We start from the raw sequence: 16,393 nt of genomic DNA on the forward strand, positions 1-16,393 counted from the left end.
TACTCAGTAACACATTCAGAATCTATGGCCTATGGTCTACATCATGACAGCCAATCAGAAACACTTTTACAGGACTATAAAAGTCATCTTTAGTAGTTGTTATAACCAAGTACAGCAATGTAGGGGTTGTTACAATCAGAAAAATGTGTAGTGGATTTAACTTTCTCCCTTTTTAGTTGTTCTATTGCATGATGTTCCTGTAGAGAGTTAGATTAAAATACCATGTGGGTTAATCATGACAGCACGTGTATCCTCCTGAAATTAAAATGTGAAAAGTATTGCAAACATACTGTATATTTAAATGGTTAAAACTTTATCAAATTTTGGTTTGAGATATTAAGATAGCAGATGGTTCTGATTTAGTTCATGTTAATATAAGAGCATATGAAAACAATGTATATCGATGCAAATTTAGCAATATATTTCAACTGAAGCTGCCTTTTTTTGCTGCCCTATGCTAAAATGTTACCTTGAATTCCTGGAACCTTGCTGCTTTGCACATGAAATTGCTTCTGGCACAATCACACAAACACATGCAGACTTTTATATTTCGTCTCAGAACTGATGAAGCAAAAGTGTACCAGGTAAGGCATGCAGTTTCATCTTTGTAGATTAGGCCCTGCTTGTTACAGTTTTATACAGTATCTGTGACAGACTTGAAGGTACAGGAGATCAAATAGCTTGCCTAAGGTTATGTATTGCATTAGTGCTCCAAGGTGGGAATATATGTATCTCTTTAAATATCAATAAATGATTAACTGACTAGTTAAGTAAATAAGTAAGTAATAAATCCTGCAAAATTCTACCTTCATAAATACAAACATGAATTACTTATTTTTCTATCATGTTCTAAAGCAGTCATTCAAACACGCTCCACTTCAGGAACCCACACACCTATATTGGCATTTTGTGTGGCTCTGAAAAGACTTCCCACTTGTGCCACAATGGGCGCTGATTGGCACCGCGCTCAAAGGAGACAGGTGCCAGCGCGCAGGAAGGAGACGACAAAGAGACCTGACTAGATGAAAACGTGTCAGTGTCAAATCTCTATGGGAAAGCGCTGTGCACATTCCACCTCCACTCCGCTGTGTAATTAAGTTAATAACAAGTGCTCTTATTCCAGGATCTCTGTGCTGTTTCCTACCACCACCTGCCCCATTTGAAGGCTGGCACCAGCTGGTTACTTTTTTCATCGCTGTGCATGTGTGGATACTTGAACAGTGGAAACAGGTTTCAAAATGGTGCTGCTGGTAAGGAAAACTAAAGCCAAGCTTAGCGGGACGAAGATTGGCTGGGATAAACTATAATAAGAAAAGGCTCTAAACTTAGCTAGTGGTGATTATACAGAAGGTGTTGATGCCTCATCTTGTGCCACAGATGTATCTAGGTCACAAAGTCAGAAGAGCACATGTGGCTGAGGGGAGCGGGGGGGAAGCAGTGTGTGGCAATCTAAGATTCAATGAGATTTGAAGTTTTCTTTTCTTCTGCCTCCTGCCCACTGGCTAAATAAGGTTAGCTTGCATGTAAGACAGGACTCTTGAAAACATCCCATAGGTTTCAACCATTTCTTTAGCCCGCTCCTTTGAATTTGTTTAAAAAGAAAACGTCTGCTTCAACCCAAAGGTCTAGAATCAAAAACCTGCTCCCGTACAGCTTCACGTTATTGAATCTTAAAAAGTAACAGTGCTAAGCAGCCCAATTTCCACTTAATGAAACAAATCAAAGAAATAGATATATACTGTGTATTCAATTAATTAACACTGTCAAGCAGCTCAATTTCCCATGTAATGAGAATAATTTAAGAAAGAGATGTAAAGTGTGTATTCAATAAAGTATTTATAAATAGAGCAACCTAGGAAAGTGTTTAAATATTAAATTATCAAACTCCCTGACTTGGGAAATAACATTAATCAAAAACCTGTGCCAATGTGATTTAACCCCAACAGAGTCGGATACTTCAGACTTTCACTCTGATGTTTCCAAGGTAACCTCAGCACATACATCAAACGCATTTGTTTGTAGCCTCCGTCTTCAATGGCTGGGATGAACAGGCATCAACGTCCATTAAGAAAGAGGAATTCGCCTATTTTCACACTCAGACAGCTGGAGAGTTCGAAATAATAGAAGCTAATGCTGTTATTTTTGTTGTCATTCTTGTTTTAATATAAATCTATTCATATTATCTATCACATTTTCTATATCCTTAACGTTCAGTTTCAATATATATATTTTCATTCTTCAACATTTTATCGGTAGAGCACCAATCAAAGGAAATATATACATTTTATTTTTTATTTTGATTAACAGGTAAACAACAAAATAATCTGTAAACTGAGCATGACACTGACATCATTGTTTCGAACTATATCATCATCATATGCCTTTGATTGCAGCAGCTTGTAAAAGTGTGGTGTACAAATTGATCCAAAAACTTTGTAGGGTAAAATGCAACACACACAAAAAAGTACAATATTATTTAATTGCTTCAAAAGTATTTGCCCAGGCAAAGCGAGTTACATTTCATCACTCTTTACAAGATGCTTCAGGAGGCCACTAGAGAGCATTGGGGAGCACAGCAGCAGTAATCTGGGATGAAAAAGGGAAAATCCTGCTGTCCAATTATCTCCTGAATTGTGAAAACAGGCAGAAGAAACCCCTAGTGAGTCTGGCCCCTTTAATTATGCTGTCTATGACTGATGTGGGATGTCAGGAAGGGAAGCAATTAACTAGCGATTTGTTAACTGTGAGAGTTTACATTGTTAGCGGTTTTCAGAAAAGAAAACTTACTTGCTATTCAACTCTCTGGCTATAGTTACTTTCTCAATAGGACCCTCCTGCACGGTGTCCCTTGCAGGACGTCCAAAGAGCTGTCCCCGCGCTGTTGTTTGCTCAGAAAGGGAAGAGTGACAGAGCGGTGGGCTCCCCTCCGAGCAATATCCTGCCAGCGCTCACACCTGGGCCCACAGCCCGGCTAATGGTGTACCGTGTAAAAAGCATACCAGCACTGCAGGCTCTTATTAACAAAGTGTTTTTCTATCTAAAAAATTAGAAGCCTAAATCAAATTAGGAGAAAAGAGCTTGTAAACAATTTTATTACAAACATCAGAAGGGGGTAGGAGGCTAGAAGGCACAAAACCTCTTACCCAAAATGCAATCCCTGCCATTTATTTTCCTTTTGTCAGTGTAAAGGCGTACCTCTCAACGACCCTGAACTTGAACCGCTCAGCTTACAAATACATCAAAATATCCAGACAGTTCAAAATGTGTTTATTGTTCTTGCAAAAAAAAAAAAAAAGCCTTTGTGCGGCTGTTGGACTTTGATCACTGGAGAAGGGGAATGGATATCTTTAAGATAGAAAGATACGAAATTGGTGGCAAATTAATTAATTAATCAATTAATATATGAAAACCCTCACAACTCTGTGTTAGGCTTTGACTTCTGAAGCCGGAATACATGCCTCGCCCTTCTACAATGCCTTTGACATTACACACGACCAAGGGAAGTTCAGATTCAATACCAAATCTGAGATTCATACAACAGCTCCCTTTATCTCCACACAAAAGCTGAGATTCTTACCTGCTGTCAGCATTCTTCTCCTGGGAAGATGTCAGTTTCTCTGCTTTTTCTGACGGCCCCTTGCCAGCTGGCTTCTTAGCAGCTTTTTGCTGAGATGAGAAAAAAAAGAATACCTTTGTTTAAAAAAGAAATGAAAAAAAAAAAAGAAACGAGGTGGGGGAAAAAAAACTTTAGATTTTTAGTTAAAACAAAGCGATCGCATGTTCCGCAGACAGTTAACAATATGATCTTATTATCAAAGGCATAGTGACATGAGAAAACTGCCAACTGGCTACAAAGCCTTTCACCTTCACGTCCCCGGTTCACAAGCCTTATTTGTGTGCCATTGCCTATAGCTTTTATGTCTGATGTTTAAAGCACACAAATACGGCACTGTACACAGATATCATATTAAAGGACATAAACACAGCCATCAAAATCAGTTAAAACCAACATACCTACTTGCTTTCTTTTTGTCTCTGCTTTCAAACATTGTCAAAAATTAAGGTTCTTTTTGGATATTGAAACTAAATAGCCTTATTCCTCATTGCAGGTTTAGTTTCCTACATTTTGAAAAAAACTATAGCCTTGTATATGATAAAAAAAAAAAAAAAAAATGTTCTAAAGCAGATGCTCCATTTGCATCAAATCAGCAAACAAATTACACATATTGGCCGGGGGTGAGAATTCATATTAATTAAGAACACTCAAATTAGCTGTCAAGGCAAACAAAAGAACTGAATCTAAATCCCGGGCTTTCACGGGGTAAGAAACTAACCAACACAGAGAATCGAGAGAGAATTTTGTGAGAATCAGTTCATACAAAAAGAAATGAATCAATTAAGACATTCTTTATGTAAACTAAACAAAATGTCTGAGAAGGGGAAATACAACTGTGTGGTGACACAGACATGTGGGGATGAACAGAAAACAAATAACTGTCTTTAAGGCTTAATGTCTGGTGTGTTTGACCCACTCTGCTGCCAACACAGCTGCAGGGCCAAACTGGAGTTAATGCTGTTCTTCATGACTCTTCCAGGCCTAACAAATCACCATATTTGCACATAATTGGCCATGGGGCATGCGATAGGCAACATCATTTTGAATAGGAGTATAGTGCATCACCTTCTCCAGTTCATCCATCATGAGGAAGAGCTGGTAGTTTGGAGGAGGAGGGGCCAGCATCAGGTTTAGGAACTTTGCACGACCTGCTTCCACCCGCTGATTGGCTGGTGGGGGAAACCAATCCTCCTCTAGCCCCGACAACCTGCGCTGTTCTGTAAAAGAAAAGGGAAGAAGAAAAATACTTACAAATGCTCATAACAAATGATATTCACAATTTTTTCTTAGCACTGATCCCTACGGAACAGTGTTTAAGATCACACAATAAGCAATCTACTGTCAAAGAAAGGATACAGTCAATACACAGCTCATATCAGATACACACAATGCATGACTCAATTGCTTCGCATCACTCAATATAGTAAATAAATCAGTGTGGCTGAACCAAAGCGACCAATGCGGTTGCAATACATTTAAGATCCACTAACTTTAAATCCCTCTTTTGCACCTGATGGGTAAGTCACACTATTTCTGCCATAGATACTTCAGTCTGCCAGTCAGTTGCTTAATGCATCCAGTTCTACCAAGAAACAAGGTAGGGCTGAGCATCCAAACATTATCTGCTGGTGAAATGTCCATATATATATGTTTTCCTCTCATCTAACAAACAAGTAATTTCTCCCATATCAACCCAAGGGGTGCATTTCAACTTTATTATTTGAATTTAAGCCCCAGCCAAGATATTTGCTTCTCTGTGTCAGCGAGGTTGTCTTTTCTTGTGTGTCGCCTTGGAAACCCCTGGGCACGATGTCATCATGTAAGGAAGCGCTAAGTGGCTGAGAGCCCTTTTCAGAGAACTATGGAGCGCATTCTCCAACAGAGCAGCTCATTTGGTTAATGCGCTCCTGTATTGAAACAGCTTGGAGTCCAGTTTAGGTCAACTATAGAAGAATGCTACTCTACTGAACCACAAAGAGCCACCAACATACGCACGGGATCACAAGTGAAATAGGCTTTATGGACCGAGTATGACGTCCTCATGCTTATTTGCATAAACCACTCGGTTCCGGTTTTAGATGTCTCCAGATCGTTTTTTCAGTGCCATGAAACTAGCATCTAAAAATAAATCCCCATTTTGCAGTTGCAGCACTTGAAATAAATGGGTTTTCAGCATTCTGTGGGAAAGATAAGGAATGTATCCTGGGATTAAGGAATACCCTTCAATTCCCTGAGCAATCCCAGCAGGGCTCCCAGAAGGAAATATTTGGCACTTACGCTCTGCATGCAAACTCAAGACAGTGGCTCTTATCGAGGCTCGGGCTGAACAATAAGCACCTGTTAAGGCTGGGAGGGGTGGCTGGCTAATAACAAGGCCAGAAATGAGTCAAGAAATCAGAAAATTATATTATACTCTGAGATATGTAATTAACATGGTAGTTTAACCTCACTTTGGGCTGATATTTAACCAAGGTCTTAAGACAAAGCCAAAAATGACTGGCAGAAAAAGCTAGGAAAAATAAAAAAATGTCACTAAATTATAGTAGATTAGGAAGAGTGGTCGATAACATTTCCACTGGTGATGCCCCAGGGAAGCCACTTTGAATGTACTTGTTCGTACAGCTTGCTGCTGGAAAACGCAACTTACATGGAAAAACAGATAGTCATACTAATTGAGTTATATAACAGTGTTTCTAAAGGGTCAATGTAAAGATTGCTATGTGTTATGCCACAAAGCTCTTTCATAAGTTGAACACTTCGCCATAACATTTGCAATTAAGCCATAGCTTCTCTTACAGGAATTGATAGTGTAAGTAAATCAATATGCAGAATGTGTGTCAGACATAATAGTCCTTTTTTTAATACACATTTCTGCAAGTGCGCAAGAGTGACAGTAAAGATTAAACCAATAGTAAGGTTATATAAATAATTAAAATAATCTTAAATTACACCACGTTTGTGCACCAAGTGACGGTGAAAGCAATAATCGCTATGATTTCCACCATCAACTGCTATCACTAGCCATTACTTGCCCTTCAGATAGCCGCTGCTGTTTAGCAGGATTAATCCATTGAGTCTGTTTCTCTCAACTTTGCTAGTGTGCAATTTCCTGTACATCTGGATGCGAGGCTTGTGCCAAGACACAGGCTTTCTTCCCTGCAACTTTGAAGGAAAGGGGGTGAGCCATATCGTTGGAGACGAGCTTGCAGGGGAGGTGGAAATGGGAGTGAAAGTCTACCTCTGACCCCCTGTGTGTGTTTTTTAATTAGAACAATTATAAAAGGACCTGCTGGATAAAGGTTAGACTATCGCCTTGGGGACAAAGCAGCAGGTACGACAAACTACTAACTGCTGCAGAGACAGGGTGATGTGACCTCCCCACACGACAGAAATGTCAGTTAATTATCTTTTTTACAGCCGACTCAATTATAGCCCGCTAATCACCTGAAGAGGGTTACAGGTAATAAGCTGGAGGGAAAGAGCGAGAGAGTGTGTGTGTGTGTCAGGGGGGAGGATGCTCATCACAGATACCTAAGACATCAGCAATTATCGTAAAATCTGCAGATGTGAGACCTAATAATGGGGTATAAACAGTTATAGGCAGTTTATGAGCTAATCTATAATAAGTAATATTTTCATCAAATGAAAGTGATTGGTTTTATTGGCCTGGCGGGAGGTATAAAAGGGAATCCAAAGACTTGTCTGCTGTAAAGGTGATCAGACACGTCACTTTTTCATTTTTCCTTTTTTGACCTCAATTAGTCCAAATGAGAACTTGTAAATGAAAGGAAGGAGGAGGGGCGGTGACTGTGTCATTAATCAAAATAATTCCATACTGTCTGTTTAACACTGCTAGTGTTGACAGGCGGAACACTTCAATCCCACCAGAAGGAGATGATGGAAGAATCCCCCCGATCGTCAAAGGCCTAACCACTATGACACACTCGGGACAGGTCCATTCTCAGAGTGCAGAAAATGCTTTGAATCTACCTTATGAAAACTACAGACCAAACTTGAGAGGGTATTCATGAACTGAACCCTCCTTGCCATTAGCACATGATGGGTAAATCATTCTGCAAAGAAATCCTCAGATTATCTATTTTACAGTCAAATACATGTATGAATGTACAAGCTGAACTAATTCAATGCACATTTTTCACAGAAAACAACTTCCTGGGAAGTGAAATGTGTCTGGAGGGTGTTTTGTTCAGGAGAAAAGACATACAGTTATGCCCATGGGCTACACTACTGCTTAATTACATAAATATGTTGGAAGAAAGTTTTGTTTTGTTTCACAGGCACATCCCTGAGTTAACTGCACTGCCTTTTGAGTGATTTCTCATTTAGAATTTGAATTTGTGTTTAAAAGCGTTGGTTTACAAATGTATCTATGTATTCCATAGTGAATGTGTATGTATATTGGGAGAATAAGTAATCTATTCCACCTTCCCAGGACAAATAGCATTCATACTGCAGGAGAATGCGGTCTTAAAGGCCATTGTAGAAACAGGACTCCCTCCCCCTTAACTGATGTATTGCACAAATACAATTAACTAATTTTGACATTTATAATTATTGTACAGCTGGAGTACAGTTTTTTTCTTTTTAATAATTTGCATAAAATAATGTAAAAAACATCCAAAACTAGCCTGTGGTCATGCATAATAATATGTGAACAAATTGCGGCTTAATGTATCTATTAAACAACAGTACATTTAGTTAGTATTAAATGGAATACATAAAATACATAGAAATCAGCATACATTACCACTGTAAACCTTACAATCTCTAGCCTCCTGACAGTTATTGATTTGAAATCATATGGACATACCTTCTGAATGAACAAATGCACATTTAATTTCTGAACACAAATCCTTTCTGAAGTATTCCCACTCGATGGCAAGTCGATGACACTGTTGCCATTAAAAACAATACTTTATGACACACGACTGAAAATGCAGTTTCTCTTTATTGTCATTTTTTTGTATTATTTAAATGTCACTTGAACAAACTGCATAAAGATTCTCTCCAGCCCCAATTCAAAGATGAAAGGCAATTGAATGTCAAGGTGAATGTGCTTTATAACTGCAACATTTCCTTGAAAACACGCTTTGCTTCTTTTTATATATGTGTTTGTGTGTGTGTGTCGATAGTTTTTTCCCTAACCCTTCAGACCAGCTGAGAGATCGAAGTTGTAACCCCATACAGTGTAGAAGAATGTTTTGTAACAAACGTATTAATTACTCGATCTTTAATTAATTTTGCAGAAATGCTTTAAGAGATTGACAAAGTTGCAACTCTATTCTCCAATAAACCTTAACGAGATGATGTTTGTGTTATATGATATTGTATAAATCTCCCCATACAAATGCTGTACGATTGTAAAGTGTGATATAATGCTATGATGGCTTCAAGGCAACCCCTAAAAGGACTACAGAGCTCGGCAGCCTTGAGAAAGAGACATTGAGCTCCACAGCCTCCGCTTTGACCTGTGTCATGTGCTCATAAAATGCGACATGAGCCGCCTTGTAATCAGTGGGTACAAATGTTATCGCCTGAATATAACTAAACATAAGACTTGCTGAGGACAATTTTGTGTGATCTATAGATACAATTCCATTTGCCTTTCCATTGAAAACCTTCCCTCAGAGAGATGGAGTGGATGCAACACATTTATTTTTTGGTGTGTTTGTTTTCAGAAAGGGGTGGTAAAATAGTTATTTAACAATGACAGTTAATAAAGGGATAAACTAGAGAACTAAAGAATGCCCAGTATCTCAGCAGGATTTAGTTTGTGTACCTTTTAAAATCATGAACATCTAATTGTACAAAAATAAGTTCATTACACACGATATAGGACTTTCTTTTTCTTCTTCGGTTTGGTCATTATACAGTAATTTTCCATAAATTCAAAGAGTTCAGGCATCAGAAACGGGGAGCACGCTGCTGTCTGAAATACTTTGTCAGGGCAGCTAGGCTCGGATGCGCACCGCTCGGCTCTCGTGGAACTCGACTAAGGAAGAGTAACGTTTCTGCACAACTGATTTGTACTTCCTCTCAGCAGAACTCCCTGTGTAAATACCAATCCCCCGCCTCGCTCTCCCTCAGCTTCAGCAGGTGTTAGACCATTGTCAGGCTCTTGGCAGAACTACAGTAGGGGCACCATCCATATGCCGTGAAACTACAGGGAGAATGGAGGCAAAAGCTCTCTAAGGAGTTGATTAAAACTCACAGAAGATTGGCTGTTTCTATAAAGAATGGAAGGGTGGAGGTGAGATTGTGCAATCTCTCCCTCTTTAAGATATGGTAGCAGCTGCCTTGCTTGCTAAGAAAGTTCATGGCAAATCAACACTTGGTGCACGGACTGCAGGTGAAGAAAATCATCCTGCCACAATTTTCAAGGGTGAATGACAGATAACAACAACAACAACAACAACAAAAAGATCAATGTAATTCAATATTATACGTAATTCAATATTATACTGACTGCAAAAGATGTGCCACTGGATGAAATTGGAACCTGTATTATAGTAATTTATTTCTGGGAAAAAACACCCAATCTTATACTGAAAAGATGATTTCCCCCATTTTCTGTGTTCCGCATGCAGCCCCTGAAGACAACTCTATTGTGTGAGTCTTTTCTTTGGAAAGAGTGGTATTTCTGCAATCAAATTTACATGGAACCATGTCTTTTCTCTTATGACCACCACAACATGAAGATAGCGAACAAATGAACAAAGGCGCCGATTGTGCAGCAACCTCCACATGCTGCTCCTGATTTGATATTAAATTAAAAAATATAACTAACTACAAATATATGCGACTCTCACATAAAAGGAAAACAATATTTTACATGTCTGCTATCTTCAAAATGAATTAATACACACGTGAACAAAAAAAAATTCACATGGCTTCGTCATTGCATTTGACAGCTTTGGGGGCAAAAATAAAAAAAGGTGCTTTTTGTTTTTATAGCCTGGAGTTGTCTCCAGTTTCCTTTCGCTTGTTATTCTCACTGACAAGCAGATCTCTATATGAGATTATACCCCATGTGAAGCAGACATTTTTTTTATTATTTTTGTAATAATTGGATGCTTTAGGTTTCATATATCCATACATATATATGTAGACCATATATGTACAATATATATATATAGATAGATGCACATACGTTTTGCTTTGATTTTTGATTTGTTGTTCAGAGAAATTGCAAGTTGTATTATATTTATTTTTTCTTTTAATTTTTAACATTTTGAGATTCCAAAATGCATTAAGTGTTTGCTGTTTTATATCAAGTAAGAAAGTAAACATATTGATGGTGACATATAACACATGTACTGTGAGAGGTACTTACACATGTAATGATCCTTTCAATATCCAATCTTACATTTTTTCCTCTTAGTTCTACACATTTCTACCTACATTTGGGTAAATTAACTACAGAAAGTCTGGATGCAAGACAACATTTTTTTGGGCCAGTCTTGTGGTGTACGAAATACAATATCCTGTTGAATTCATAGATAAAGCTGCTCATGTCAAACTTTAATATAATGCAGAATAGATATTAGGCAAACTCAAACATAACTTAGCTCAGTTTGAGTAGAGTTTCCATTCTTATCACCCACTCGTCTCGAACATCTCTAACCACTACCATTCAGTGCTAGAAATCTGTACATTGCTTTTGAAGGACTTCTGTTGTTATAAACACCGTCTTTGATCACCTCCACACAGAGTGATTCATAACGAGGAGAAGAGAGGCGCAAAGATGAAAGACTGAAGCAACTCGGAGCAAGACAATGTTTACTTAACTGTGAGCAACCCCTGTCTCGAGCTTATTAAAGCTCACTGAAATATGTAATAAGATGCTTCGCTGTCATTTAATCCTGATTGCCAAATAACAGGGATCCAAACGCTGAAGAATGAATTAAAGAAACCGTAAACCAAAGGTTGAACAAAGGATTGCTAAAGCTGCTGAGCACTGCTGTATCAATATTGTTATTCATGTGAAAGGTTAATATACTGATCAGGAGATGAAAGGAGCACAGCCTTGTACACAAGTGCAAGAATTCACCATGCTTTCTCATAAGCCCAACTGCCACTCCATTTCCTCAACTGAGGATAGGGTTACAGATACTAAATAAAGTGAAGATGCAATTGTAGGAGACATCTCCTTAACTTGTATGTGGACATTATGACAACAGAAATTGGCATCTGCCAGCATACTGGAAACATATTGCAATTATTTTGTTATACTTGGGGGCCTGCTCAAACCCAAAAGTTTTATTAATTTCGCATGATTTAAGCTAAATTACTCAAAACGTCAAACACAATCTACCAGAGGTTTTTTTCTCCCAATTATCTGTTTACTTACTGTGGTTTCTTCCCTTTAATGTAGCAAACATTGAAGAGGTTAGTTTCCAACAAAGACAACCAAAAACATGAAGAATGGAAACAAAAAAACCCAAAAAATATTCTCCCCTACTGAATCAATGACCAAAGCCCTTCAGTAACAAGACCAAAATGGGCTTCAAACTGAAAAGCATTCACTTTCCATACCACTATAAATTAAATACAGAAGTTCCATGTGTTGAAAAAAGAAATGAGGTTTTTCCTGACAGAAAACATTAGAGCTCAACAGACAGAGAAGAAACTGTTTGAAGAGAGTCTAGCGTTGGGCTGGAGGCAAAATGAGAGACACTTTATTTTTGTTTACAGAATTTTTAAACTAAACATAATGCTGGTGAAGGAAAGCCATCCTAACATCGTGCTCCACTACCGTTTCAGTGCTGAGGTTGAATTTCCAAATGACTTAATTCAATTAACTGCTGTTTTACATCTCCAAATCTCTAGGCATTACTGTGGAGGGGAAGGAGAGGGGGGTAGGGTGGACCTTAATAGAAAATTAGAGAAAAAAAAAAAAAATTGCGCTCAGGCAAGTGTAAAACATTTTTTTAAGGGTGAGATGGCCCTGAAGCAAGGAATGTTGAAAAATGAATACAAAACATCAGGAATTTCCCATGATTCCACCTGGCAGCCAGTGTCACTGCCGAGGTTCTGCAAAGGGGTTTATATAGGTAACTCGCTTTTCTATTTGTCCGTAAGCACTGTGACCCAAAAAAAAAAAAAAAAACCTGCAAATAAATCCTACAGCGTCAGGAGATCTTGAACTGCCTTTGCACTTCCCACCTCATTTGCCACAAGGACATACTGGTATTAAATCACATTACTGTTAAAATAGCTGCATAGTGTCGGGAAGGTTTCACAGAATACAGACTGTAAAGTGCATTTAAAAAAAGGGGGACACAGCAAATTGCTTTCAGCAGCAGCAAAAAAACATGCACCATTAATTTTAATATTAAATGTCCCCTACTGGTTTTTAATTTTGTCCTTAGTAATAAAAGAAGGTAAGCCGAGGTTATCGCTCCCTTGTTTGCCCAGAAGTCTTTTTCTTTCCCTTTGGGTTCTCTGCCACTGAGAAATCCAATTAGTGCCAAAGGTATAAAATGTACTGTATATGTCCAAGCCTGCCTGTTTGCCTGCTCAATTACCATCTTATAATTAGAAGATCTTGTTTTAGGACAGGAGTGATGATAAAATAAACAAGTCTATTTCTAACAATCAAAAGTTAGAGTAGTTAAACCATTGGGAGAGTATAACTTTAGTTATAGTTATAGTTTAGTTAGCTATGACACAAAAAAATAACATTTAATTAAGATTTGTTCATATTTATGTATGCATTCGACATTACCATTTCTATTTTTGAGAAAATAGTTGGATGCAGAGATATTTGAGATATAGGATCTTATGTAAATGAGTAACAGTAATATTTATATACATTCAGCACGACATTGTAGCTAATATAACACTGGAAGGGGGTTCATGCTTTTGTGACATTTCTCAAAAAGGCAGCAGAAATGAAAGCCCACTGACTGGATTGTTGGTTTATTTTTCCTACAAAACTAAGTCAAAGAGACCAAATGCTAAAAGAAGACAGGTATAGGTCTGTGAGTGAAAGGTAGCTTGCTGTGATGCATTTCCTTGTTTTCTTTCCTTTGCCTTTCTTTCATATCAATCTAACCATGCCAGTATGAGAAAAGAAAACACAGCTGCACTAAACGTAACAAAAAAGGATGGGGGGTCACTCACTCATACAATGAGTCATGGCAAAATCATGATAAGAGAACAGCACAGAAAGCAAAAATATCAGTTCTCTGGTTTGAACCATATTCTGCCAAGGTTTCAGAAGAATTCACACCCTGAACACGCAAAAATAATAAAAATAAAAAAGATGAGGCTGCCAAACCTAACAGCAGCGTTAGTAATCCACAGACACCAATAATTGAGATATCAAAATCATTTTCATTTCCTTTTTTAACTAGTTTATCATTAAAGCTTAAGATAAAACTGAAATTCCTAGAATATATTAAAGAGCAATTGTAGACAACTTTTATTGGCGTACATTTTGCCTACAAAAGTACAAATATCCCTTAGCCATATTCCAAGAATAATGGATTTGTGAGTTTGATATGTCCATTGTCTAGGTTCTGTTGTTTTTATATACCCAATCACATTTGAATCTATTTATTGCAAAACCTGAAATGTAATATGTACATAGAGAATATTAAATGCTTTGGAAATCAGCTTGGGGCACAATTTATAGTTTTGCTTTTCTAGAAATAGATCACAAGAGTAAGAAAAAATTAATACAGAAATACACTTGTTTGTTTTTTAGGATTAAGGGCCTAGGATTTGGTTGCTTTTTTGAATGTGATGAAGTTGCATTATGAATTTAATCTCAAAAAGCCAATTCAGCGTAAGTCTCCATGCCTTTTAATAGGAACAAATGCCACTCTGCATACCATCCATTATTTATCCTTACAGATAATACATTTTCATATAAAGGTGCGACAAGATTAGATCTGAAACGTCTCTGCCTTTTCACTTTAATATCTACAGCACTGGTTTAATTTAAAATATCTCAAAATAACATCTTTGTTCCCAAATTCAACATCTTAGTTACAAGAACTGCTTGCCTTTCTTTAAAATAGACACAGAACTTTGTGAAATGCATTTATTCTTTGAAATCCAGGGCGACTTACAACATGAGTGCAAAACAAAGTACAAAAATACAGTTCAGTAAAGGCATCATATGTATATGTACATTAATCAAATATACATATGATGCCTTTACTGAACTGTATTTTTGCACTTTGTTTTGCACTCATGTTGTAAGTCGCCCTGGATAAGGGCGCCTGCCAAGAAGAAGAAAAAATAAAATAATAATAATAATAATAAATCGGAAGAAGCCAGAGCACACATAAGGAAACTCAAATATAAAGCTGGCCGGTACAAGCCTATTTAAGTCTTATTTAAGATTGGAAAAGTTACCCAGAGGTGCTTCAGTGCATTTGAACTGGGGAAAAAATAGTGTTTATCAGAAATGTCGTACTGGAATGTTGCTTTGCGGTGATTCATTTATTTTATAAAATAATTAGTTTAAATTAGTTTGAAATAAATACTTGGAATTTAAATCCATTGTTTTTATTATTTACTTTGATGCACACACATACTGTAAACACAATTCTCAGGCTCCCTCTACCCCAAGTGATGTCCCCTAGTCTGTAGGGTAAAAGCAGCAGCAGTGTGAAAGTGATAATATTCCAGTGATGGCTCATTAAACCGACTTAATGACAATCTGTCTTAAGCTCCCAGAGATGCTGTACATCTCAATTAACACTGCGCCCCTGTCTTCCGGTCCTCTCCAAGAAATCACTCTTAAGCAAAAGCTGCAGAAGCTCATAATTGAAGTATCTTCACTAACGTTAATCAAAAGTTCACAGCCTTGAAACACATCAGGTTCAGGTCGGATTTGGAGAACTGTGCAAGTCAAATTATGCAGTTCAACCTGTGTGTTTTAACGTGTTTTTTTTTCTTTATTATGGAGAGCATTTGTCAAAAGAGGTTTCTTCTAGAACATTAGAGGAACTCGTCAGTCTCGGCTACATTTTCTACTACTTTTGCATCCGCTATGAAATGAAAAGCATCCTGCAGGAAATACTAGCTCATACCTAGATGTCTGGAAGAACATACGCTTGGTTCTGTGATTGATTTAACGTGAATTTAAACTGGTCATACTCCGGACATACGAGACCACACTGAACACCCGATTCTGTGGCTGCTACATTTCAAATTTCTGCATGAACTCATTTGGGCTTTGGAATAGTATATTGGATACAAATGCACCCCTAAATTGAAATGAACCCTTCATTTCAAACAATCACTCAGCCTAGACACGCTAATGTGCTTATCTGTAAGAATTCTTCAAAGTGCCATAGATGAGATCAATAGATAAGGCGACCAGACTATAGCAGCCAATTCCAAACACAAGAAGCCGAGTGTGAGCGCTGCCTCTGGAGAGAAGAGGAAAATGACCTTGATTTATTCAGGCTGGGCCGGGTCGGAGCCCCTGACTCATAAATCCAAGGCCAAAGCCTGCAGATATTTTTGATGATCAATAAAACATAATTGGATTTTCTTCATATATTTGAGCAGATGTATTATAAAATGAAATGGAGAAACTGTAAATTCCATGTTTTAAAGTCAGGCATTGGCACTTACTGTAAATAAAGCTCTCTTACTAGCACTTGGAAGCCGAATGTCATCGCTGTACAGTGTACTCTGAATTGTGTGCAGACAGTAGGAAGCGATTGACATCACAATGAACAAAAATGGATATATAACAGAGGTGGATAGTTAGATAGATAATTCAATATTACT

General features: G+C 37.7%; 1 protein-coding gene across 2 annotated transcripts in view; it reads right to left on the reverse strand.

Annotated features, from left to right (window-relative positions):
* The window catches only part of LOC136713838 (MORN repeat-containing protein 1), a 69,956-nt gene that overhangs the window by 24,325 nt on the left and 29,238 nt on the right, over positions 1–16,393 (reverse strand). For both annotated transcript variants that reach the window (XM_066691062.1, XM_066691061.1), the window contains 2 exons: positions 4,682–4,833; positions 3,578–3,666 (listed from right to left, as the gene is read on the reverse strand). In XM_066691062.1, the coding sequence (XP_066547159.1) occupies positions 3,578–3,666; positions 4,682–4,833 (241 nt within the window). The remainder of the gene's footprint in view (positions 1–3,577; positions 3,667–4,681; positions 4,834–16,393) is intronic.

The sequence above is a fragment of the Amia ocellicauda genome, chromosome 18 (genome assembly GCF_036373705.1).
Source record: "Amia ocellicauda isolate fAmiCal2 chromosome 18, fAmiCal2.hap1, whole genome shotgun sequence".
In the NCBI taxonomy this organism is placed as follows: Eukaryota; Metazoa; Chordata; class Actinopteri; order Amiiformes; family Amiidae; genus Amia; species Amia ocellicauda.